This window comes from Mustela erminea, chromosome 19, assembly GCF_009829155.1.
Source record: "Mustela erminea isolate mMusErm1 chromosome 19, mMusErm1.Pri, whole genome shotgun sequence".
Taxonomy (NCBI): domain Eukaryota; kingdom Metazoa; phylum Chordata; class Mammalia; order Carnivora; family Mustelidae; genus Mustela; species Mustela erminea.
Genome location: NC_045632.1, coordinates 11,908,552 through 11,934,549, shown reverse-complemented (window position 1 = coordinate 11,934,549; position 25,998 = coordinate 11,908,552). Strand labels below are relative to the sequence as shown.

The 25,998-nt window shown below is 51.4% G+C and overlaps 1 protein-coding gene across 6 annotated transcripts; it reads right to left on the bottom strand.

Moving 5' to 3' along the window:
• Positions 1–3,413: 3,413 nt before the first annotated feature.
• Positions 3,414–24,743, bottom strand: ZNF71 (zinc finger protein 71). 6 transcript variants are annotated; one of them, XM_032324737.1, is made up of 4 exons: positions 24,660–24,743; positions 19,491–19,557; positions 12,477–12,603; positions 3,414–6,252 (listed from the first exon to the last, which is right to left on the bottom strand). In XM_032324737.1, exons 2-4 carry the CDS (start codon positions 19,521–19,523, stop codon positions 4,784–4,786), a joined length of 1,629 nt encoding a protein of 542 aa, XP_032180628.1. In that variant the 5' UTR covers positions 19,524–19,557; positions 24,660–24,743; the 3' UTR covers positions 3,414–4,783. The 6 variants fall into 6 exon arrangements, with proteins under 6 accessions (XP_032180628.1, XP_032180631.1, XP_032180632.1 ...); XM_032324739.1 differs by lacking the exon at positions 12,477–12,603 and having other exon boundaries at positions 3,415–6,252; positions 24,660–24,679; XM_032324738.1 differs by lacking the exons at positions 12,477–12,603; positions 24,660–24,743 and adding an exon at positions 24,534–24,642 and having other exon boundaries at positions 3,415–6,252.
• Between the last annotated feature and the right edge of the window lie 1,255 nt (positions 24,744–25,998).

Here is a 25,998-nt window from a genome sequence, read left to right as displayed (position 1 = left end):
ATGCTGATGCAAATGGTGGGTGTCCGTCCTTTCTGATGGCTGAAGAATATTCCCTTGTATATATGGACCACATCTTTATCCATTTGTCTGTTGAAGGGCATCTCAGCTCCTCCCACAGTTTGGCTGTTGTGGACATCGCTGCTATGAACATTCGGGTGCAGGTGCCCCTTTGGATCACTGCATTCGTATCTTTGGGGTAAATCCCTGGTAGAGCAATTGCTGGGTCTTAGGGTAGCTCTTTTTTTTTAACATTGTATATATCTTTTTTTCTTTAAAGATTTTATTTATTTATGTGACAGACAGAGATCACAAATAGACAGAGAAGCAGGCAGAGGGAGGGGGAAGCAGGCTCCCCGCGGAGCAGAGAGCCTGATGCGGGGCTCGATCCCAGGACCCAGAGATCATGACCTGAGCCAAAGGCAGAGGCTTAACCCACTGAGCCACCCAGGTGCCCCTAACATTGTATATATCTTAAATATATACCCCAAATTATCTTATTTTACATATATTACATAAAATATATAATGTATATAACAATTATAGTAATTACTATATAATACAATGTATACATTATATATGTATGTTATATGTATAATGTTTGATGTTGTGTATTTTTTTAAGTATAAATGTATGTATTAAGTCTGAGTAGAAAAACACCCCACTTCTCCTGGGTACCAGATGTGCGGGGGCTCTCCTACCCCAAGCAAGTCAGCTGGGTGTCCTACAACTCAGCTCAACTGTCTGCCTGGAGGTAGCGCCCGATCCCACGGGTGGGGGCTCCCCCTGTGCAGTTTCAGAGGCCATTCCCAACTCCAGACTGTAACCCGTCCTGAGTGGCTGTGTCTCAGAGGTTCTCAGTCCTCATCCTTGGGTCTAATTTGTCAGAGGGGCTCACAGAATTCAGACACCTCTTACTCCCTAGGTCCCTGGTTTCTTATGAAGGACCTGACAGGACACAGATGCACGGCTGGGGGAGGAGGTGCACAGGGCGAGGTCTGGGAGGTTCCCAGTGCAGGAGCTTCTGTCCCTGTGGAGCTGCCCCCACCCCCGGCCCCAGGCATGGCCAGTCATTAACTCCAGCCCCTCTCCCCTCCTTGAGAAGGGGTGCGTGGGCAGGCTGAAAATCCCAAGCTTCTAATCAGCACTTGGTGTTTCTGGTGACCAACCCTTCAGGGGCCCACCTCATCAGAACAAAAGACACCGCTATGACCCATGAAATTCCAAGAGATTTAGGAGCTCCATGCCAGGACCAAACATGTACAAAACACTCCCCTTGAGGACACAAACCATTCAGTTGACAGCACTGTGTTCTGGAGGCTACACACATCACCTCATTTATTCCCCACAACAATGCTTCAGGTAAGGACTGCCATTACCCCCACTTTACAAATGAGGAAAGAGGTTCAGAGAGGTTAAGAAACTTGCCCAGAGTCACAAAGCAAGGGCAGAGCCTGGATTTGAACCCCGGTAGTGTAGCTTCCGGGCCCCTGCTCCTCCCGGTGCCCTCATGTGCAGGCTGTGTAATCTCACTCCAGCCTCGACCCCCCTGGGCCTCGGCTTCCCCACCTGCACCCGGATGACATGGTGAGAAGGACAGCATTTGTGTCATGTCCTGCGCATGTGCCCAGTGCTCCACACAGGCTAACTGTCCTGACAACATGCTCCCACCCCCTCGTGGGGATCGGTGCTGAACCTCTGATCCCCACTTCCATGCCCTTGGATGGGGATCTCAGCCGCCTGGCTAAAGGTCGCCTGGCATGTTCAGGTCTCTGTCGGGTGTCACTGACCACCCAACCTGCATCAGCCTCGTGCCTCGGCTGGCTCGCCTCCTCCGACCACCACCGGGCTCCCCTCCGCGGCCGGGCTCCGTATCCCAGCACCTCTTGCCCGCTCACCGCTGTGGAGGCACGAGAACATCAGCTCCAATGGAGGCTCATCCTGCTCCATGCTGCACCCCCAGCCTCGGCTTCGGGAACCGTGCCCAGTGTACAGGAACTGCTGTAGAATGAGGGCCGCTGCGGCCCGTCCGTCCCAGGCCTCAGGTTCCCCCATCCAAGCCCACCTTCAGGGACCAGGCAGCAAAGAGTGAAATGGGAGGTGCCGCTCACCTCACCCCTCCACGCCCTGCCCTGCACTGGTTCCGGGAGAGCACTGGCCTGGCAAGGGAAGGCGGAGCAGCCACGCAATTCTAAGCCCCATTCACCCCCCCCCACCTGTGGCATGACACCACAGGGCTGCCTTCTCTGTGTTCTCCCTCTTCCCCCAGAATCTGATCTGGATAGAATGACCCCACGGCCATGGCAGGCACACAGCAGCTCGGGCCCTGGGCCACTGCCTCTTTCAGGGAGGAAGGAGAGACCTAGACCGAGATATAGACCCATACCCACAGGATGCTTCACTGGCCATGGCAACTGTTTGTGGCTGAGTCCACAGAATGAAGCTTTGGGCCTTTGTGTCACCGCACCAGGTCTGTCTCCACCAGGACGTGACTGAGAAAATGTGCTGGAAACCACCACAAAACCATGAGGGAAGCCGGCCTGCAATGAGGCTGGCACAGGACGGGAAAGCCAGAGAACCAGAGCAACACTCCTGACGCCTGGAACAAGCCTACCCTGATACCCACCTGGCTGCCAAACAACCATCCGAGAAACCGTCCACCTTGCTTATGCACTCTTGAGCAGCTGCTTTTCCTGCTCGCAACACAAAGTGCTTACACATATAAAAGATCTCTTAAAATGAACTGTTTACTCTTTGTGGACATTGACTTAAGAAACACCTAGACATTTGCAACTAGTAGCATCGAATGTTAAAAGAAAGGCAGCATCAAAGGCCCCAAAAAAGTGAAGGACCCCAGGTCAGAACTATAGTATAGCCTATAAGTTTTAACATTCTTTTTATAACCAGCTTATGCTAACTAAGAAACTGTGGCCAGCTGACCATAGATAAGGGAGTCAGCAAGCAGCATAACAGGATAACGAATAGCAAAAATCTGTGTTTAACCCAGCTGTTTCTGGCTTCTGTATAATAATGCTTCTAATGCTTTGCTAAGAAATGAAAAATTGCTTAAACCCTCGCTCTCTGTGTAATCAAATAAAGTTATACCCTTCCCCTGTTAAGAATTTCCCCTACTACTTGGGGCACCTGGGTGGCTCAGTGGGTTAAGCCGCTGCCTTCGGCTCAGGTCATGATCTCAGGGTCCTGGGATCGAGCCCCACATCGGGCTCTCTGCTCTGCGGGGAGTCTGCTTCCTCCTCTCTCTCTGCCTGCCTTTCTGCCTACTTGTGATCTCTGTCTTCAAATAAATAAATAAATAAAATCTTAAAAAAAAAAAAAAAAAAAAAGAATTTCCCCTACTACTAAGTAAAATTGATAAGGGTTGTCTCCCGTACCAAGGCCGGAGACGTGCGGTTCAGCACGTATACAGATAAAGGTTAGAAACGTGCAATTCAACACGTACCCTCTACTGTACACTACCTGAACGGTGACTGGCCAGAATGTATGGTTGGTTTTAAAGGATTGGCTACCTGTGTGTAGGCCTTGCTGTAATGCTTTGAAATTACTGGCTGGAAAAGTGAGGGCTCTGATGTAATGGACTGTAAAATTCTATATTAAGGGACTCCCGAAACAGATCGGGGCTCTCAGACACTGACCCATCCCTCGCGGATTTCGTGGTCAAGTGTCCCTGGGAGTCCGAGCATGCCCGAATAAAATCCTCTTGCTTATTGCATCCAGTGGTCTGTGAGTGCGTCCTTGGGTGCAGGTCCTCTAGGGTCTTTCAAAAGGAGACTCTGGGGCTGAATGGGGGCGGTATCTCTGTGTAAACAAAGCATCAGGTGAGCCTTAGGAAACTCCCTTGGAGCTGCCTTCAAATTTAACTGCAAAAATCACTATAAAAACGGAGTGTGTGCCCAGATATGCAAACTTTCTAAGCTAAGTCTTTAAACCTGAATATTTGGCCCGCTGGTGTTTGCCTGACCTTCTCGTCTCCCACAGGCACTGACGCAGATTTCAACGGGACCACTGGTGCCTATATCTTTTGCACCTGTTTGACAACTGTTTAAAATTACACCAGTCTCTCTTAATGAAAAGTTTTATTTAAAAAAAAATTTAACAGACTGAGAAACTTTGGCATCCAAAGTGCTTACTGTTATTTGCGGACTCTGAAAACCACCTTTTTCGCCCATTGACAGCTTGCCATGTCAGTGGCAGGTGACATGGTGGGTCTAGCATGGTGGGTCAGGAACGGATGGAGGGAGGGGCCCTCTGGCTTCTACCCCAGGAGGGACTTCATGGAGGATGACAACCTGACATCTGGACCAGATCTAGGGTCCAGAAATGTCCCCACATTCACTTATTGAGTCCACCTCCCCCCGCCCCTCCTGCTTTCCTACTGAGTGTCGCCCAGAGACACCAAATGCCTCGTCCCAGCTCTTATATGCATTCCCACAGCCTGGAACCCTGATGCCAGGTTCCTGGAGCTCCTGGGGGTTTCCAGCCACAGCAGCAGCCCTGACCATGGCCCCCAGTGTATCAGACCCAGAGGATGTATCAGACCCTTTCTGCTGTGGGCATGCAGGTGCCCAGTGGGGAGGGGGCCGTCCACGAGGCCCCAGTCGTAAGGCCCCGGTGGGGTGGGACTCCTCTCAGCCGGGGTGCCAGTGGTGGGTGACCCTGTAGGACTTGTCGCACTGCCAGCGGGTCTGATGGATCCCACCCACACTGGAGTGGACTTGGAAGCCCCTGAAGGGAAGCCCCGGGACAAGGTGCACCCCCAGGCCGCCCCCTAGGTGTGGATCCTCAGATGGCGCGTGAGGTTGGTGTTGCGGCTGAAGGCCTTGCCACACTCGCCGCACCGGTATGGCTTCTCACCCGTGTGGATGCGCTGGTGCACCGTGAGCGAGGAGTTCTTGATGAAGGCCTTGCCACACTGGCTGCACCGGTACGGCTTCTCGCCGGTGTGGATGCGCTGGTGCTCGATGAGGTACGCGCTCTGGCTGAAGGCCTTGCCGCACTCGCCGCATGCGAATGGCTTCTCGCCCGTGTGGCCCATCTGGTGCACGAGCAGCGACGAGCGACCCGTGAAGTGCTTGCTGCAGACGGCACAGGCGTAGGGCTTCTCACCAGTGTGCACGCGCCGGTGCTGCGTGAGTGCCGAGTTCTTGCTGAAGGCCTTGCCGCACGCGCTGCACTCGAAGGGTTTCACGCCAATGTGGAAGCGCTGGTGCTGGATCAGGTAGGAGCTCTGGCTGAAGGCCTTGCCGCACTCGCCGCACGCATACGGCCGCTCGCCCGTGTGGCGGCGCCGGTGCAGCGTGAGGGACGAGCTCTTGTTGAAGGCCTTGCCGCACTCCTTGCACGCGTACGGCCGCTCGCCCGTGTGCGTGCGCCGGTGCTCAGTCAGGTGCATGTTCTGGCTGAAGGCGCGGCCACACGCGTCGCACACGTAGGGCTTCTCGCCCGTGTGCGTGCGCTGGTGCACGAGGAGGTGCATGTTCTGGCTGAAGGCCTTGCCGCAGTCGCCACACGCGTACGGCTTCTCCCCGGTGTGCACGCGCTCGTGCTGCGCCAGCGAGGACGTCTTGCGGAAGGCCTTCCCACATGCGGCACACACGTAGGGCTTCTCGCCCGTGTGCGTGCGCTGGTGCACGACGAGGTTCATGCGCTGGCTGAAGGCCTTGCCACAGTCTCCACACGTGAATGGCTTCTCCCCAGTGTGCACGCGCTGGTGGATGGTGAGGGACGAGCGCTCGATGAAGTGCTTCCCACACGCGTCACACTCAAAGGGCTTCTCGCCTGTGTGGATGCGCTGGTGCTTCATTAGCGACGAGCTCCGGCTGAAGGCCTTGCCGCACGCGCTGCAGCCATAGGACCTCTTGTCCACGTCCAGTTGGGTTGGCAGGCTGACGGCCGGGTCCCCGGAGAAGGTCTTCCCGAGCGCGGCCAGTGCCCGGGTCCCCTCTTCCCTCGGGCCCTCTGACTGTGGCGGGACCGGCCCAGAGCTCTGCGGGGTGAAGACCTGAAACTCCCGGCCCGTGGCGGGCAGCCCCAGGGAAAGCTCCGGCCGCTGCGGACGGGTCCCTGTGCTTCCCAGCTGCCTCTCTACCCGCTCGCCCTGCGTCCACACTCCATCAGAGGCCACACCGCGAGCACCATGTCTCGGGGGTCTCTCCGTGACCACCCCAGCAGGCAGTCTGTCTTCCACACTGTCCTCCTGTGGCCCCGACTCCTTCATTTCAGGTCTAGTCTCCAAGTCTAGGGGAGGAGAAAGAGAAGAGGAAACACACAGGGTTAACAATGCTGGGAGGAAGGGACCAACCAAAGCCAGACTGACAAGTACGGAAGTCAGAGACACAGCAGGGCTCGGAGGCAGACGCAAAGGACACCTGCTGATCGGAGGGAGGCAATGAGCTGGTGACAAAGGTGGTTCAAAGAAGCAGAAGCAACCTGATGGGAGCAGAGGAGAACAAGAAGGATCCCTTCGGGAGAGTGATGACAAGGACGTCCAGCAGCCGGGCGCTCGAGAGAGACGTCTGAGGAGAAGCAATAGGAGGCAGATTGGCTTGGATGGAGCAGAACACGAGCTCCTGCAGACCCAAGCCCTGAGGCACTGCCCTAGGCTCCCTGCTTCCGGGCTCCGTCCTGACTGTCCCCACCACTCAGGCTTCCCCAAGCACTCCTACTAGAAATGGTAAGATGCGTGGCACATGCTGGTTATCCTCCATGTCCCCCCCAGCAGCCAGGCTCCAGCCTTCCCTGTACCCTCAATGCCCCTCACCCCTCCGCCGCCGCCCACTCCCGGAGCAGCAGGTGTCCCTTGGTGCTGTTTCCAGACCCTCCTGCCACTGCACATCTGTCCCTGCCTGCTAGTCCCGGCCATGCTGCGGCTCCAATCCCCTCCCACGTGCATCCTGTTCATTCCTAAATCTCTGTTTCCAGTCTAGAGGACTCTCCCCAGCTCCAGATTCTGTATCATGGGATCTAACGGCTTCATTCACAACATTTAAAAACTATGAGATCTTACACAAAAATCTCATAAAAAATTCATAAAAAATATGAAAATAGGGGCGCCTGGGTGGCTCAGTGGGTTAAAGCCTCTGCCTTCGGCTCAGGTCATGATCCCAGGGTCCCTGGGATCGAGCCCTGCATTGGGCTCTCTGCTCAGCAGGGAGCCTGCTTCCCCCCACCCCACTCTCTCTGCCTGCCTCTCTGCCTACTTGTGATCTCTGTCTGTCAAATAAATAAAATCTTAAAAAAAAAATGAAGATAAGGCCACGGGGCCCTCCTTCCTACGAGGCAACCAGATCGGGGTGAAACAGAACCATTCCTGCTGCCCCATCGAAACCTCGACCCAAGCCCACAAGTGCTGGAATCCCAGACCCCTCCCCTAAGTCAGGCCGGGCAGGCCAAGGGAGTATGGACTGCAGGATCTTCTGTATGCTGACGCCTCCCAGACCTGCACCTCACCCAGACCTCCTCTGGGCTCTGCTGCAAGTACATGAAAGCCTACTTGGTGTCCCTCTTGGATACTGCAAACCTAGCACGTCTCCTTCAGAATCTGTGGTTCGGGAAACCCAGACCCTCCAAAATCAACAAAAAAAAGAGAGCCTCACCCAAAAGCCTTAGAGCAGTCAATCAGACACGGAAGGCTCCATACTGCACGACCCTCTCTTGTGAGGTCCCTGGAGTCATCCCACTCATGGATGCAGAAAGCAGACCGTGGCACCAGGAGCTGGGGCACGGGGTGTGGAGAGGACGTTAACGGGGACAGAATTTCGGTTTTGCAAGATGAAAGAGTTCTGTGAACGGATGGGGGCGGTGGCAGAGCAGTGTGCGCGTATTCACCACCATGGAGCTGCATACCCAAATGGTTAAAATGCTGAAGTTTAGGTCTGTTTTACCACTTAAAAATATTTAAAAAAAAAAAAAAAGGACGGAGCAGTCAGCCTTGATTTACCCCTTTCCTCCTGCCATCCAGATGGGGGGCAGGAGCACTGAACAGACACAATAGCTCGGGCTAGACCAAATCTCGCCTCTCACCCCTGCCACGGACCGAGTTAGCCACCTGGATTTTCTGGCCAAAATGCAGCAAGATCCACCACCCTCCACTGCCCTCACCCCTCTACAACCATTTCTCACTCAGCAGCTAGAGGATGTTCTTAAGAGTCAGGTGAAACTCTCCAGTGTCTTCTTGGCGTGCTGAGTGTCCAGAATCAAAGGCAGCACCTTCCCCTGGTCTAAAGGGTCCTCAGGACAGAGCCAGGCCCCCCTCTCCTGTCTCCCGCCATCCATCCCAGCTCATTTGCTGTCAGTCACACTTGCCCTGTGGCTCCCTATTTTTTCCCAGCAAAGCTGTCCATGCCAAGTTCATCCTGCCTCCAGGCCTTTGCACCTGCCACCACCCCACCCCACTTTCCCAACGGTGCACATCCTTCAGCCCCCAGCTAACATCCGCCACAGGGAGGCCTTCCCTGTCATCCTACAGTGGAAAGGAACACCCCTCCTGCTTGCTCTTGCCTGGATCTGTCTATTGTCAGCCGCCCTGTGGACAGTGAGCTCCAGGAGGGCACAGACCTTGTCAGGGCCCAGCTCCTACAGCACTGCCTGGCACACAAAAGCCGTCAGATGAACATTCCCTGGGCATCATGCCTGGCACGGCGCGAAGCCTTCTGCGTGGATCATCCCACACGGCCCTGACAACCACATGCGAGCTAGGTACTCCTGAGTGTACCCATTTTACAGACGAGGGAACTGAGGGTCTGGGAAACAAGTCACAAACTCAAGGGCACAGCACATTCGAGGCAGAGCTGGGATTCAAGTGGTCTGATCCCAGAGCCATGCGCCCTGAGAAGTCACTGATTTTGCTGTGAGGTACCTTCCTATCCCAGAGGAAAAAATGTGGGAAATACTTAAGGTAGGGGAATGATCGTGGCTTAGCCCCCCTGGGGTGTGCCTGATGTTCAGCCTGATGTTAGGGCAGGTGGCAACACAGGACATGAAGGCTGTGGGGTGGGGACAGGAAGGGGATGGTGAATCCGGATGGGGCCGGTGGGGTCTGAGATGTGCTGGGGTATCAACAGGCCATGGCTGCAGAGGTCAAAGCAGGCAGAGTCTCAGCTGGAAACTGTTGGAAGTCCTTTGGAGCAAACACCCTTGAGAAGCAGGATGCCACACACCCCGCAATCCAAGAGGGCAGGGGAAAGCAGGAAGCCTCCTTTTCGTGGATTAAAACCCATCAGGAGAGGTCATTTGCAGAAAAGCAAACACTTGGCTGTCAGCTCTGAAAAGCTGTGAAGAGACAGCCTGATGTCAGCCCAGTTAAACCAACCAGCCCCACAGCGCTTCACCAACAGGCCCTGCAAACAGCAGCGGCCCGCCAACGTGTGGCCCGTGGCAGGCGTGGACATGGACTTTCTTGCTGCAGCCAAGGGAACTGCCAACAGGACAGTGTCTGGAAAGGTCTCTTGGGCAAAAAGCCACTAATGTGCAAGACGCTCTTCACTCCTTTGGATCTAAGTAGGGATGTTTTTGTGGAACTAGATTTCTTGTCTCTCATACCTTCTTTTCCCATATTCGATAATTCTATGACTGTTTCTGATCATGAAGTAATTCACCCTTGTTATTAAACAAACATCAAAAAATAACAAAACGGAAGTCTCCTGCAATATCACCTGTGTTAACCATTTGGGTCGTATTTTTAGAACTTTCTCTACCCCCTAAAAAAGAATTTTCTCCCCAGTGCACACCTTTTTACAAAAGTACATAAGACAAACCTGTACCACACACACACACACACACACCACACGCCCATTTTTTCCTCCCTCAAATGGGGCTTCTGGCCCAGATTGAGAAACAGGGATAAGATTTCCCCTCAGCCTACAGCCAAAGCAATGGGGAAGGGGGAAGACAAAATATGTTAAACGAAGGTTGTTAGCCAAGAAAGGGCAACGTGACCTGAGAGGTGGCATCGGACAGGAAGGCCCTACGACCACCCAGCTTATGCAGGAGAAAAGCTGCAGGCCGTGCTATGGGGCCTTAGTGGGAGGAGGGTGGACACTGAGGCAAAGCCTGACAGACTGCATGAGCAGAGAGAGTGTTCTGGAGATCTGCGAGTATCAGATTCCTGATCAGAACAAGCGGACATGGAAACTACCCAAGCTTGGGAAAAAACACCCAAAAGGATTTAAAAATGTACCCAGAGCCGATGAAGGCTGGGAACAGCGACTTCTCACAACAGCCAGCCATGAAACCTGTACCACATAATTCACAGGCACTGGCCAGGACACTCAGAGGGTCGTGAGGACTGCAAGCTGCCTAGACTGAGCACAGGTCATAAAGGCAGGAACTGAGAGAAGAGCAAATGACACGGTGTTGGTGTTGCGACAGACATCGACGGAGGAGACAGAACAGAGCCCAGAATTGGACCCCCCCCCCACACACACACGGACGACTGATTTTTGACAGACGTGCAAAAGCAATTCTGTGGAGAAAATTCCGTGGAATGTCCAGTGGAAAAGTACAGCCTTTTCAAGAAACAGTGGTGGGACAACTAGATATTCATTTGATGAAAAAAAAATGAGCTTCAATTAGCACTTTGCATCATTACAAAATTAAAGGATCACAGAATAAAACATAAAACATAAAACTGTACAACTTAAAGAAGAAAACCTTTGTGGCCTTGAGATAAGCAAAGATTTCTTAGAGAGGACATCAAAAGCACGATCATGGAGAAAAATGACCGATAAATCGGGCTACGTGAAATTAGAAGCTTCTGCTCTTCAGCATGAGTGCTGGGGCCCTTGGATACCCACATGCAAGACTGACATTAGACCCCTTTCCTGCAAAATTCACAAAAATTAACTCAAAATGGACCGAAGGCCTAAATGAGGAGCCAAAATTACAAAAGTCTTAGGAGCAAAGACCAGAGTGAATCTTAGTGCCCTTGGATCAGGCAATGGTCTCTCAGACAGGACACCAAAAGCACAACACCACCACTACCACACACCCCTGAAAATGGCTCAAATGACCAAGACTGCGCACATGAACCTTCAACAAGAACACGGAGCACCTGGAAGTCCTGGGCTCTGCGGGCGGAAATGGAAAATGGCACCGCTGCTTTGGAAAAGTGTCTGGCAGTTTCCTGAAGGGGTAATATGCACCCACCACATGACTGAACCATTCTAATGCCCAGTGTTTGCTCAAGAGAAAGGAAAGCACAGGTCCTCCGTGAATGCTGTACACATGGGTTCACAGTGGCTCTATCTGCGGCGGCTCAGAACTGGAGACAACCTGCATGTCCACCAACAACTGAACGGATGGACGAATCCTGGTCTATCCGTGAAACAGAATATTACTCAGCAATGAAGAGAAGTGAACTACTGATACAGATGACATGGGTGAACCTCAAAATAATTAAGCCAAGCGAAAGAAAGCAGACCAAAAGAGAGAGAGAGAGAGAGAGACAGAGAGAGAACACGCTGCTTGAGTGCGTATATACAAAATTTCAGGATATGCAAATTAAACCACAGTGCCATTGGGCACTCACACATAAAGTGGCTGCCTGGGGACCGGAAGGTGGGTGTGGGAGGCACACAGCGGTATTACAAAGGGATAACGGATGTGTTCATTATCTGGATCATGGTGATGGACTCCCCCCCGAGCGTATACAGATGTCAAAATGCATCAGAATGTTTGCTTTAAATATGTGCAGTTAATCATAGGTCAATTATACTTCCACAAAAGCTGTGAGACAAATGGGAACATATTCTCGTTCTGGAAGTCAGTGGTTTAAGGGACATCTTCCCATGTCAGCATCTATACACAGTATTTGTCTTTGATGAGCTAAATGGTCTCCGTCAAACGGATACAATCTGATGTGTTTAGTCAGTCTCGCATGGGTGGGCACTGAGGTCATTTCTCCTCTCCTTCCTACGTAAAATTCTGCGCACTCACAGGAACACATCTAAAGGACAGATCCCTAAAAATGTAACCATTCAAATTTTGGTTGATAACGTCCAACGATACTCCAAAACTGCCATTCCAACTTTATACTCTGAAAACAGGAAAGTCCCTTTCCCTGCACCCTTACGATGCCGATAATTATCATTCCTCGTGGGCAAAAACGGTATTTCTTTGACTTGATTTGTATTTCTTTTGGCTACTGGGAAGGGTTAAAAACCTTTTATAAAGTGTAATTTAGTGTATTTCGACATTTCTGAACTGCCAGCTCGTATGTTTGGTCCACCTTTCTATCATTCTGGTTCTCACTTCATTCTTGTTTATTACTAGGAGCTCTTGATATAATTGTAATCCTCTATTATACATGTGGTAAATATTATTCCCCCACTTCGTTACCTGTCAACTTTATTTTTATCTTTGAACTTTCTACAGAGTCAAATCTGTCCACTCTTTTTCTTATTTCTTTGTAGTTCTCAAGTGACAGGCTGATGGTGAGTAATTCAGCGAAGCTGCCCCCTTACCCAGAGAGACCAGGTTCCTGTAGTTCTCCAGCATCACATCTCTGTACAGGTCCTTCTGGGCAGGCTCCAGCTGCTGCCACTCCTCGTGGGTGAAGTCCACTGTCACATCCCTGAACGTCACTGTTTCCTGTAAGAGGAAACCCACAACCACTCACCGCAGGGCCCTGCTCATAGAGGTCTAGAGAAATGGCCAGAAAAGCCAAGAGGATTTAGGGGAGGCATGGGATGTATCTGGAGTGATTTCAACACAGTGTGGAGTCCTGAAGGGACCGACCACTCAGTGTTCTTGGTGCCTACCTATATCGGGACGGTCCTCTGACATAGAAATAAAACAAACGTAAGACTGATTAGAGCAGAACATCACACACTTTAGAAACAGAGCAGGAATCAAAGGGGTAATGACCACGACCCTGCAAATGGATGTGTCCACTAGTTGCCCAGTAAGGGCAGAAGGAATCCAGTCGTTCCACACACCGTCCTGAGCCCTGCAGAGCTACAGGCACTGAGATAGGAGCTGGGAAACAGACATAGAGAAAGTTCAAGAATGAGCTCCTCATGAACGAGGCACAAGAACATACATGAGATCGACCAGCTGTCTGAATACCACCACCGAGAAGTCTTCCAGGCGCCCGAGCAATGGCAGCTCTAGGGCGCGTCCAGGAAGACTTTGGAAAGCTGACACCGAACGCAGTCTGAGGGACAATGAGTGGCTGGGTCTGTGCGGGGAGGCCACAGGGGTCTGAGGCTTAAGAGGCAGATGAGGCAATGGGGAACGGTGGGGAGTTCCTGGGGTGGAAGCCTCGGTGCCTTCCCGACAGATGCTATAAACCCCGTGTGTAAAATGAATATTCCGCAGCACGGGAGGTAATGATGATGGTGGTGACGTCAACAACCACGTGAGGAGACCTACCACTTACACACTTGCTGTGGGCTGGGTCCTATCCGAAGCGCTTGTCGTAGGTTGAATTACGTCCACCCCCAAGTCCTGTGTGGAAGTCTGAACCCCCAGCACCCCAGGATGGACGTTACTTGGAAACGGGGACATTGCACATGTAATGAGTCAAGATGAAATAATACTGGGCCAGGGTAGGCCCTCGGTCCGACAGGACTGATGTCCGTTTATAAGAGAGATTTAGACACAGACACACGGGCAAGGAGAAAGCCACGGGAAGACGGGCGTCATGCTGCCATGAGCTCAGAACTACCAGAAGCCCGAAGGGAGGCCTGGAGCGGCTCCTCCTCTAAGGCCTTCAGAGGAAGCGTAGCTCTGGCGACACCCTGACCGTGGGGACTTCATCCTCCAGGACTGTAAGAAGACAGGTCTCCGCTGTTAGCCCCCCAGCCTGTGCCGCTTTGTCATGGCAGCACTAGCAGGCCAGTGCCTCCGTCCTGCTCACCACAATATCCCCAGGCTTCCTACAATGCCTGGCGTCCGGCCGGCGCGCGGCAAACAGCTCCCGAGTGAGTAAATGTATCAATGAGAAAAAGGGCATGAGAATTAGGGTAATTCCCATCTGCTCCTCAGAACAGCACATCCATACAGCAGGTGCTTGACAACCATCAGCTACTGTCACTGCCTCCCACAGGTCCTTGGGTCCCTCCAGTGAGCTGAGCGCCACTCCTAACCTGGGCCCTGAACCACGGCCCTTCCTCCCTGGGAGACCTCATCTGCTGGCCAGTTCTCTCACTGTCCCCAGCACCTGCCCAGTGCCCTGGGCTCGTGCTGGCCTCCCCAATGCAGGGGCCACCATCCCCCGATGCAGAAGCAGCGTGCAGCAGTGGTTAAGGGTTTTGACTTGGGAGGCCGGTAGGCTGCAGTGCAATCCTGGCTCTGTCCCTCTTAGGCTGAGTTTCCTTGGGCTACCCTCTCAACCTTTCTTTTTTTTTTTTTTTTTTTTTTTTTTTTTTTTTTTTTTTTTAAAGATTTTATTTATTTATTTGACAGAGAGATCACAAGTCAGCGGAGAGTCAGGCAGAGAGAGAGAGAGAGAGAAGCAGGCTCCCGCTGAGCAAAGAGCCCGATGCGGGGCTCGATCCCAGGACACTGAGATCATGACCCGAGCCGAAGGCAGCGGCTCAATCCACTGAGCCACCCAGGCGCCCCACCCTCTCAACCTTTCTGAGACTCATTTGTTCTGTGGGCTTCATAACAACAATCCCCCCCTACGGTTGTCCTGGGTGTTAAGCAAGGTAAGGATGTGTGCTTCCAGCCCCGTGCCTGGTATGGCTGGAGTAAGCGCTTGACAGACGCCAGCTTTTGCTATCATCAGTTGATTAATTTTGCTATTTCATATGTATCTTATATATACTTTTTATTATTAATAACAATTATTGATACAGAATATTATTTAATTCTCTGACCTAATACATCCTTTGACCAGTCCTGTTAATAATTCCTTCTTTTAAAAAAACCCACTTTATTGAGGCCTGGGTGCCATACAAAAAGCCATGAACATTAATGAATACTATTTGCTAAGTTTGGAAAGCATACACTCATGTAATCACCACCACGATCAAGGCCATAAACTCATCCATCACTTCAAGTTTCCTCCTGCCCCCTTTTAAAATTTATTTTAATTTTTTTTATATGCTAATTCCTTCAGAAAGTCTACCCTAAACACGTTCCATCTCAGCTCACCCAATGAGTCAACTATTTGCTGAGCAGGTCCCACACATCAAGCCTGGGCTGGGGGTGTACAAAAGTGCCCCAGACCCACACGGCCAATCTCGGGAAGTCTCAGAGCCCATGCCTTGCCCAAGCATGCTGGGAGGGCAGACAGCAGGTGGTCGGGGAGACCTCCCGCAGACATGAAGCTTAACCCCAAATGCACCCGAGCCCTCCGAGTCCTCCTAAATAATGCAGGGAAAAGAACAAACAGACACAACCAGCACCGACAAGGTACAAGCGGAGACAGCTCGGGGCAGCTGCTCTGGAAGAGGTCGATGGCCGCTTCGACGGTTAAGTAGTCATTGTGGGAGCCAGCAATCCCTCTCCTGAGTGTGTGCCCGAGAGAAGCAAAGACACAGGTTCACATGAAAAACCTGCCCTGTCCACTGCACCGCTGTTAACAATGACCAGAAAGTGAGTGAGCGAGCGTGCTCTCCCTGCGCCACCGCGGAAGCCCTCGCACAGGTGACCGCAAGGCGGGGCCCCACCACCACCGCACTGAACGCAGACACAAACGAGCACGCGGCCGGCGGTTCCACTCCGTGAAACGTCCTGATATGAAAACTCACAGAGACAGGAAGTAGATCAGGGGTTACCCGAACAAAGGGCAGCAAGTGCTACCGGACACACATTTCCGGTCTGTGGGTGAGGACTTCTGCAATTGCCCGGGGTGGCCGCCGCACAGCCCTGTGGTCAGATGAGATCAGGCAGGCGGGGTGCGTCCCAATAAAGGAGTTACATAAACATCATGACAAACCGACACTCACAGACAACAGAATTGACACGTTCATGCAGCAAATTAAAGTTCAGGTAGATACACAAAAGATTCAGAAGTTTGTGGTTATCACCTAAATGATAAATGGAAAAAGGGAAGAAAATACAGGTCATGTATGACATGTGAACAGAGAGACCTTTAAAGACAACAGATGTTGGGCCGCTTGGGTGACTCAGTGGGTTAAGCCTCTGCCTTCAGCTCGGGTCATGATCCCAGAGTCCTGGGATCAAGCCCCACATTGGGCTCTCTGCTCAGCAGGGAGCCTGCCTCCCCACCTCTCTCTACCTGCCTCTCTGCCTACTTGTGATCTGTCTGTCAAATAAATAAAATCTTAAAAAAAAAATAAAGACAATGGATGATACCACAGAAGGAGAGGCAAATTTGGTTTTAAAAATCTGAAATGTGGAGCCTGGGTGGCTCGGTGGGTTAAGCCTCTGCCTTCGGCTCGGGTCATGATCCCAGCATCCTGGGATGGAGCCCCACATTGGGGTTCCTGCTCAGCCTGCTTCTCCCTCTCCCACTGCCCCTGCTTGTGTTCCCTCTCTCGCTGTGTCTCTTGTTAGGGCCAATTTAATGTTAAAACCTGTTTAACCATTAGGGCCTGCTTAGTCAGAGTGACGCCATATTGCCTAGGTAGCCATATTACTGTTTACATCCACAGACTTCATTCCGGGAATAAACACCCCAGTAGTTCCTAGCATTGGTTCTGGGTATTGATTCTGGAAGTAAACGCCTTAACAATAGAAGCTACGTACCTTGGGTCTGCAGTTATGCCCTATAAAACCAGCCTGTGAGATCGGGATGGGGTCGCTCTCTTCGGAGGCGGCCCTGGCCGGTCAGTCTGACTTCTAATGCTTGGCATAGAATAAAACTTTGCAAAACTTTCACTTTGTCTCAGTCCCATTCCTTTGATAACAGACCCCAACATCTCTCTCTGTCAAATAAATAAATAAAATCTTTAAAAACATAAATTAAATAAATAAAAATCTGAAATGCTTTTGTATTTTAAAAATATAGAATAAAAGAAGAAACAAAGAGCAAGCCTGGGAAGAATAGCTGCCACATCTACTTACATACACACGCGTGCATGCTTAAAATTTCCAAAATACTGAGAATCCTGTAGACAGATAATCTACCCACCTGCAGAAATGGCTAACAAACATTTGCTGAAAATAAACCCTGACCAATACCACAGACAACGCTACTCAGAAAGAGATAGCATGACACCATTTGTCACCCATCACGCTCAAGGTCAACACCGTGTGTCATTTATATGCCAAGTGCAGAAGAAATTCTGACAACAGTAAACGCAAACCTCCCTCCAGCCTGGCAGGAACACACACACCACCACCACCTGTCGGGAAAGTGCTACGTGCCTCATGGAAGGCTTCAGGAACATCCAACCCAGGATTCCTCCTCAGGGAAGCACACCTAAGAAATCATATGAAACGCACGGAAAGACTTATGCACCAGCCATGTCCCTCCTGATACTGTTCATAACCACGAGTAACAGGAAACAAATAAATGTCCCATAAAGAACCACGAAGGAAACCAGCTACAGCCCTTAGGTAAAATTTTTATGTAGCCATTAAAATGGATGTTACGGGGAGCTTTTAACTACACAGAGAAATGTTTAGGATGAAATATTCCACAACAACAAAAAAACAGGATATAAAAACTGCTTAGCCAAGGTGATTCTGGTTTTTGCAAAGCATGTATCCAGGGAAAGAAAGACACACAAACACCAAACAGTGGTTATCTCCTGCAGTAAGATCACAGGTCATTCCGATTCTCTTTGCTATGTTCTTCTGGATTTTTCTAAGCTCTTTATAATGATCGTGTATTTCCTTACCTGCCAGGAATCTTCTTTTATGATAGGCTATTTATAGCATTGAAAAACTTATTTAAGGGGTGCCTGGGTGGCTCAGTGGGTTAAGCCGCTGCCTTCGGCTCAGGTCATGATCTCAGGGTCCTGGGATCGAGCCCCGCATCGGGCTCTCTGCTCAGCAGGGAGCCTGCTTCCTCCTCTCTCTCTCTGCCTGCCTCTCTGCCTACTTGTAATCTCTCTCTGTCAAATAAATAAATAAAATCTTTAAAAAAAAAACAAACTTATTTTAAAAAGAAAAGAGAAAAAAAAAAAAAGAAAAACTTATTTTTTAGGGGCGCGTGGGTGGCTCAATGGATTAAAGCCTCTGCCTTCAGCTCAGGTCGTAGTCTCAGGGTCCTGGGATTGAGCCCCGCATCAGGCTCTCTGCTCACTGGGGAGCCAGTTTCCCTTTCTCTCTCTCTGCCTACTTGTGATCTCTCTCTCTCTGTCAAAAATTAAAAAATAAAAAATAAAATAAATTATTTTTTTTTAAAAGTCAAACTAGTGATGTTTGTAAAGTTTATGAAGTTTCAAAATAAGAGAAATCCTTATTAATTAAAAGTTGAATGGGGAAAAATCTCAATATTAAAATGATAGGGCCACCTGGGTGGCTCAGTCACTAAGTGTTTGCCTTGGCTCAGGTCATGATCCCAGGGTCCTGGGATCGAGTTCCGCATCGGGCTCCCTGCTCAGCGGGAAGCCTGCTCAAGTTTCTGAGAACAAAAATAGAAGGAGAGGGGCACTGGGGTGGCTCAGTGGGTTAAAGCCTCTGCCTTCGGCTCAGGTCATGATCCCAGGGTCCTGGGATTGAGTCCCGCATCAGGCTCTCTGCTCGCAAGGAGCCTGTTTCCCTCCCTCTCTCTGCCTGCCTCTCTGCCTACTTGCTATCTCTGTCTGCCAAATAAATAAATAAAATCTTTAAATAATAATAATAATAATAATAATCAGGGAAGGAAGAAAATAAATGAATACCCAAATATCCATATGGCTTATATATGGGGAAAGGGACTTTGAGTGAATTATATTGTCTTACTTACAGTTTACTGTGTTTTCTCAGTTTTCTAGGAATATCCATGTTATTTTTTTATTATGAAATATTTCTGGCACAAAAGGAAATTTAGAGAAAAATACAACAAGCAACCATACATGTGCCACCCACTAAAGCATAAGCCTACCAGCGAAAGCCACAGACGCCCAGCTGCCCTACCCCAGGGCGGCGTCCTCTCTCTCCAGAGGTAACCGCTGTCCGAAGTGTGCAGGCCCATTCCAGCCTGTGTTTTGGACTTTCACCACATGTGTGGGTGTTCGTAAGCGACATTCATGAGTCTGGTCCAGTGTGCGGCCCAAGTCCCTCTGTAGGGGCCTTTTTCACACTTGATGTGGTATGTTTAACCGCCACTTCCCAGGGGCGCATTTGTCTCCTGAAAGCCCCGAGGAGAGAGCCAGTCCCTCCCAGCTGCCCTGTCCCTCTCGGCTGACTGAAGCCAGTGTCAGGGGCAGGCAAGGGGCTGCTGGGCAGAGCAGAGGAGGGCAGCACCCCTGCATGCGACCCACCCCCCGCAGGGCAGACACAGGCCCCTGCAGACTGTGCTGAGCATGTGAGCCCCAGAGGGGTGTTGGGAGCAACAGGGTCATCCTGGGCAGGAGTCCTGCCCTTTAAGCTTGAGCCTCCGGAATGGAGTGTGAGAGCATGACAGGACTTACCAGGGCCTCGTCAGTCAGCAGCTGTGTGGCCATCCTTCCAGTGCCCAGGGTGATAGGAATGGGCGGACTGTGGTTAGGAGAGAGCAAGAGAGAGAGAGGGCACAGTGAGAAACCAGGCCTGGCAGACGGGACAGATAGACACATACCTACCATGAGACAGGCAAGGAGGGAGACACACACACACACACACACACACACACACACACGTTAATAACAAACACTAAGCTCTGTGCAAGGCCATGGACAGAAATCTCTCCTTTAATCCTCTTAATGCCCCACAAAGTAAGTCCTACTTCTACCCATCCCATTTCACAGATGAGAAAACTGAAGCCCAAGGGATAAGTCACTGGCCCAAGATGACACAGCTGGGGAATGGAGGTGGGCCGAGTATGTCCAGCTCTAGGTGCTTGATGCCTCTCAAAAGCACCCCCAGACACCCTCACACCCCCACACCCATTCCCACAGCTGCTGGGAGCAACAGGACCCTCTGCCTTCTCCCAGCCACCTGCTCAGGCCCCCTCCCCAGGTTGGAGTGCTGGTCTGAGGCGCCACTCCCCACCGCTGCAGGCAATTCCCCATGTCTCCTGGGGGTATCTGTGGGGTTCAGCTAACACACACAGAAGGAACCTGGAGCACAAACTCAACACAGAGCTGCCATCATTACTGTTGTTGGTCGAGTATGTTCCAAGAGTAAAATGCAGTCAGCTTTGTTCTGAAGTCTCCTTTCTTATGGCAAAGCCCTGATCCCATTTGCGGCAGTCACAAAGAATACCCTTTTAAACTAAGTTGATTTAGGGGCACCTAAGTGGCAAAGTCGATAGAGCGTCCAACCCTTGCTTTGACTCAGGTCGTGATCTCCAGGGTCCTGGGATCAAGCTCCCATAGGGCTCCACACTCAGCATGGAGTCGGCTTAAGACATTCTCACCCTCTCCCTCTTCCCCTTCCACTTGTGCTTGTGTGCTCTCTCTAAATAAATAAGATCTTAAAAAAAATAAACTAAGTTGATATAATAAATAAATTTAAAAACCAGTGAGCCAATTTAAATAAAAGCAAAGTAAAACACTAGACAGGTGGAATAGGTTAGCACAAATTCTTAGTTTAGGACATGCTAGTGCAGTCCTGGCTCCACAGTAACCTGCCAGGACTTTGCATGCCTCCCATGATGAGGAGCTCACTACCCGAGTCACCAATACCTCTGACTGGAAACAAATTTTCCTTCTGCCATTAAGCCAAAATACACCTCCCTAAACCTCCCTCAGGATCACTTGTAAAAATGCAGTCTTCTATACAAAAGCCCTTCAGCTACTGTGCCATTTCTCAAAATGTCAGAAATCACCAGAAAAGCTTATTATTATTCAGAATACACATCCCTAGGTCCCTGCCTAGACCTGATGCATCAAACCTGCTGGGATGGGGACCAAGAATTATTGATTTCCAAATGAGTTTCTTAAAGTGTAAGAACCACGAAGACAAAGAAGGGTCTTTTTGAGCTCAAAGGGCCCCCCACTTTTACAAGCAGAAAGTTGCAATTTTAACTCGCACATAAGGACAGGTTGGCAGAAATCTTTAGAACACTACTTCTCGGCCAGAGGGTGATTTTGGCCCCAGGAGACATTTGGCAATGTCTGGAGACATTCTGTAAGTGCCACAATTTGCGGGAGGCGCAGCTCTGGGAATTTGGTGGGTGGAGACCAAGCAATGCTGCTCAGTACCGCCAAGTACACCGAGTCCACAGCGCAAGACACAAGGCGGCCCCACAGCAAAGACTGCCAATAGAGCGAGGCCAAGGAGCCCCAGTATCCACTGCAAATGCATGGGCTCAGGTCTCTTACCACTTCCCATCCACAGATTCCACAGAACCATGTCTGGCCTGCAGCAAGCCCTCAGTAAAAATGTCCTTCAGCTAAAAAACCCTCCTGTGGTCTCCCACAGCATTAGAAATCACCCAGGCTTCCCAGCTGCCCACGCGGCCCTTATGGTCTGCACCTGCTGGCCGTCACCCTCCCAGTCTGCTCTCCTCTCCAACACTTGGCCCCAGGCACACTGGCCTTCACATCTACTGCTCCCTCTTCCCTAGCCATGGGAAGAACTAGTGCCTTCTCACAGTCAGCTTAAGCATCACCTCCTTGGAGAAGTAAATCCCCCACCCCCAAGCCCCTGAGCTCAAGCGGCAACACCCCTACCCCTTCCACCATCTTCCCATAGCACACATGATTATCAGCAACTGTCTTTTTAAAGAGTAGTTCTCGGGGCACCTGGGTGGCTCAGTGGGTTAAGCCTCTACCTTCGGCTCAGGTCATGATCTCAAGGTCCCGGGATCTAGCCCCACGTTGTGCCAGATTCTCTGCTCAGCGGGGAGCCTGCTTCCCTCTCTCTGCCTGCCTCTCTGCCTACTTGTGATCTCTCTGTCACATAAATAAAATCTTTAAAAAAATAAAATAAAGAGTTGTTCTCAAGTTCCTTGTCTGTCCTCCCTCCACCAGAAGGCAACTCGTCAGGAAGCAGAGATGATCACGGCATCCAGGACGATGTGTGGCACACAAGAGGCACCCGAACACAGAGGGAAAGAACAGGTGAGCAAACTTCTAGAGCTGGCAAAGACACAAAGAAATGGGCCTTCTGGGGCGCCTGGGTGGCTCAGTGGGTTAAGCCGCTGCCTTCGGCTCAGGTCATGATCTCGGGGTCCTGGAATCGAGTCCCATATCGGGCTCTCTGCTCAGCAGGGAGCCTGCTTCCCTTCCTCTCTCTCTGCCTGCCTCTCCGTCTACTTGTCATTTCTGTCAAATAAATAAATAAAATCTTAAAAAAAAATTTTTTTTAAATAAAAAAAATAATAAAAAAAAAAGAAATGGGCCTTCTCCACACAGCAGAAGGAATGGGAGTCTCTCACCTTTCCATAAAGCCAGCTGGCAACATAAGAACCCCATAACCCAGCAGCCCTGTCTGAGACTCTGCCACAGCAATAAAAGCTCTGTGTAAAAGGTTACAGCACAAAAAAGCCATATTTACTGTAGAATTATTCCTGGAGGCAAAAGGCCAACCAACCCACAAAAAGTCCAGAAATAAAATAAAAAGTACCCATCAATAAGGGAGAGGCCATATTATGAAGGATCAGGTCTTCTCTACAAAGGAGGAGTAGTTCTGCGTCTACTCACATCCGTAATGTCACTAAGTGAGAAACACAAATTAGATGAGAGTTTTACACCTGACTTTAAGCTCTCTGCATAAAGACAAACCAGCACGTGGAGGGCAGGGGTTGCTTCTGTGCAGCATTTCTGAGCCTGGGAAAGACCATGGAATGATGGACACCAGGTGGTGCCTTGAGGGGACAAAGTAGGAATGAGAAGGAGGTGTTATTCATTGTTTTCCTTCATATTCTTTGTTTCACTGGATGCAGTAATTTCCTATCACCGTTGTAATGTTTGAAAAAATATTTAACTTTTCAAAAGGTATTCTTTCCGACTGGCAGACTCTGCCTCCTATCCCTGCACTGTGAAGTCAACAACACCAGCTCTTTGGCTGGACACAAACAGAACCAGAGCCAACTTATCCATGAGGTACAGTGAGCTGAGCGCCAAGAGCCAACTTATCCATGAGGTACATTCATCAAAAAGGATGAATGTAATCCAACCCAGATTATATAAATCCTTATAGCCGTGGAATCACAAACTGTAATTTTAAATTTTTTTTTTTTAAAGATTTTATTCATCCACCTGACAGACAGGGATCACAAGTAGGCAGAGACACAGGCAGAGAGGAGGAGGCAGAGACACAGGCAGAGAGGAGGAAGCAGGCCCCCTGCCAAGCAGAGAGCCCGATGTGGGGCTCGATCCCAGGACCCTGAGATCATGACCTGAGCTGAAGGCAGAGGATTAACCCACTGAGCCACCCAGGCGCCCCACAAACTGTAATTTTAATAACAAATTTATTTTGAGAAAGGAGTCCATGAATTCAGAGTGGCCCTGTAAGGTGACGCATGCACAGGGCTGGTGACTATTGGACAGAGTGTGGTCTGAGAGCTGTGCTGTTGCAAAGCCAGTGGCTCCCTCCTTCCTCCTCTTCCTCTGAGGTTTCTGCTATTTCCTTCCTTCCATTGTTTCTAGGGGAGAATCCCATGGGGGAAAAATCCTGGAACTTTGTCTCCAACGAGTTGAAAGGACAAAAGAATTTCCCATTTGTCTGGTGGCTAAGCATGGGGGCTCTGGACCCCAGATGCCTGGGTCTTCTTAGTCTCTAAGCTGGGTGACTTGGTCTCTGAGCTCAGTTTCCCCATCTGTAAAATGGGGGTGGTCAGGGCTGCAACCTCAGAGATCCTGTAAGGCCTCTAAAAGAGGTAGTCCCGGAAAGTGCCTAGAGCAGCACTCTCAGTGCCCAGTACACGTTCTCTGAACAAATACACCCCTGGTCAGAATGGGGTATGGGCACGACTCCCCTCGAGAAGGCCCTGTGAGCAGAGGAGGGACAGGAAGGAGCACGCCCCCTCGGCCCCACTTGCCACCGCCCACACTCTCGGGCCGTGGGCTCCCGCCCCTCCAGAGCCTTCTATAGGCCCCACAAGTCTTCGGGGGCCCCAGGCTGGGCCCACTTGTGCAGCCACAGCCGGCCCTCCACACGCGCGACGGCGAGGGCACACCCGGACGCACTCACACCCAGCGACAGACACTGACGGACACAGGGGGACAGGTGGGCCTCGTAGGGACACACCCCACACCCAGACACAGGGGCCAGAGGCCGGGACCCGCACAGCTGCGCCCCGGGGCGGCGCCCTCACACACACACACACTCGGCCACGCTACCCAAGCAGACGCTCGCACGGACGTGGGGAGTCCGGCCCCGGGCTCAGGGGCGCACCCCGAGACGCCGAGACCGGCGGGCGCGTAGGACGCCGCCCCGCCCCACACTGACTCCACACCGGCCCGACCGAACGGCCCGCGCACACGCGGTCGAGCACACAGAGACGCCTCCTTTCCGACCCCAGCCGCGTCTCCACAGCCCGCAAACTCTCCTCCGCCCCTCCGCGCACGCAGCCCGCACGCCCTCACCTGGGCCCGCACGCCCCCTCCGCCAGGCGAGGGTCGGTCCGCGCGGGGGCACCCTGGTGGGAGACCCCGCCCCCTTTCCTTCCGCCCCTCCCCGCCCGGCCCCGCCCCGTCCGCTGCAGGACTCACCCGCGCGGCTCTGCCAGGACAATAACCCGCGCCCGCGGGGCCCGCCCGGCCGCACTGCGCCTGCGCTGTTGGAGGGACTACACTACCCAGAAGCCCGTGCGCCGCCGCCTCCGTTCGGGCCTCCGGCCGGGCTGAGCCGAGCGAAGACGAGACCCGATCGCGCCCTCTCGTTTCCTGGAGGTCCCAGCCGCACCGCTACCAACAGGGCTGGGTGGTGGAGGGAAGGGGAGGGAGAGGGCGGGGCGAGAGCAAGGAGGGAAAGGGAGGAGGAAGAGAAGGGGGAGTGGAGGGGGGAGGAAGGAGGGCGGGAGATGGAGAAGGGCCAGGGAGGAGAAGGGGAGAGGGGGGAGGCCTAGGAAGGAGTGGGAGGGGGAAGAGACGCACAGGGGGAGGGAGGAAGGAGAAGGGAAGAGATGGGAGGAGGAGGGACCTGGAGGAGGGAGGAAGATCTGAGAAGGGGAGGAGAGGTTAGGGAAAAAGAAGGAACACGACCAGGACAGAAGGAGAGAACAAAGAAGGGTTGAGGAGGGAAGACGGGGGGAAGAGGAGAAGGAACAGGGAAGAAGTGGGGAGGGAAAATTCCAGAAAAGGAGGGGTCATAGTGAGGGGCAGAGAAAACCCGTTTTTCTGTACCATCCTGCAGCCAGGCCTAAAGACAGCCAAGAAGGACAATACCGGCCGGCTTTCTAGAACCTAATGATCACGCTGATTCTCCGCGACGCAAAGAAGCAATTGATCATAATAAAAAAATATTGACCCTTCTTACTAGATTTCCTAGGTGCTATCTTCTGTACTTGGCATTTTCTGATTTATGAACTCATTTAATCCTTAAAACCAAGCTACTTTTTTTTTTTTTTAAGATTTTCTTTATTTGAGAGAGAGCATGAGAGGGGAGAAGTTCAGAGGAAGAAGCAGCCTCCCCATGGAGCTGGGAGCCCACGGGACTTGATCCCATGATTCCATCATCATTACCTGAACGGGAGGCAGTCGCTTAACCAACTGAGCCACCCAGTAGCCTACCAAGCTACTTTCTAGGTAAGGAAAGTGGTGCAGACAAGAGAGGTCTCATAAGAGCAAAGGCATTGTTGGGGGAGAAACCAGGCCTCCTGACCGAGTCCCTCTTATACCATAAACCTGGAATCTAGGTACGAAAGCATTTACTAAATGACTGACCACGGAAGAAAAAAAATCAGCTAACCTCAGGTGGTGACTCATGATTTCTTAATTGGGTATTTTATTTTGAGATAAAAGTAGAATCACACGCAGTTGCAAAAAATAAAATGGAAACCATACAGAAAGATCCCCTGTATCCTTCATCTGGCTGCTCCCAAAGGTGACA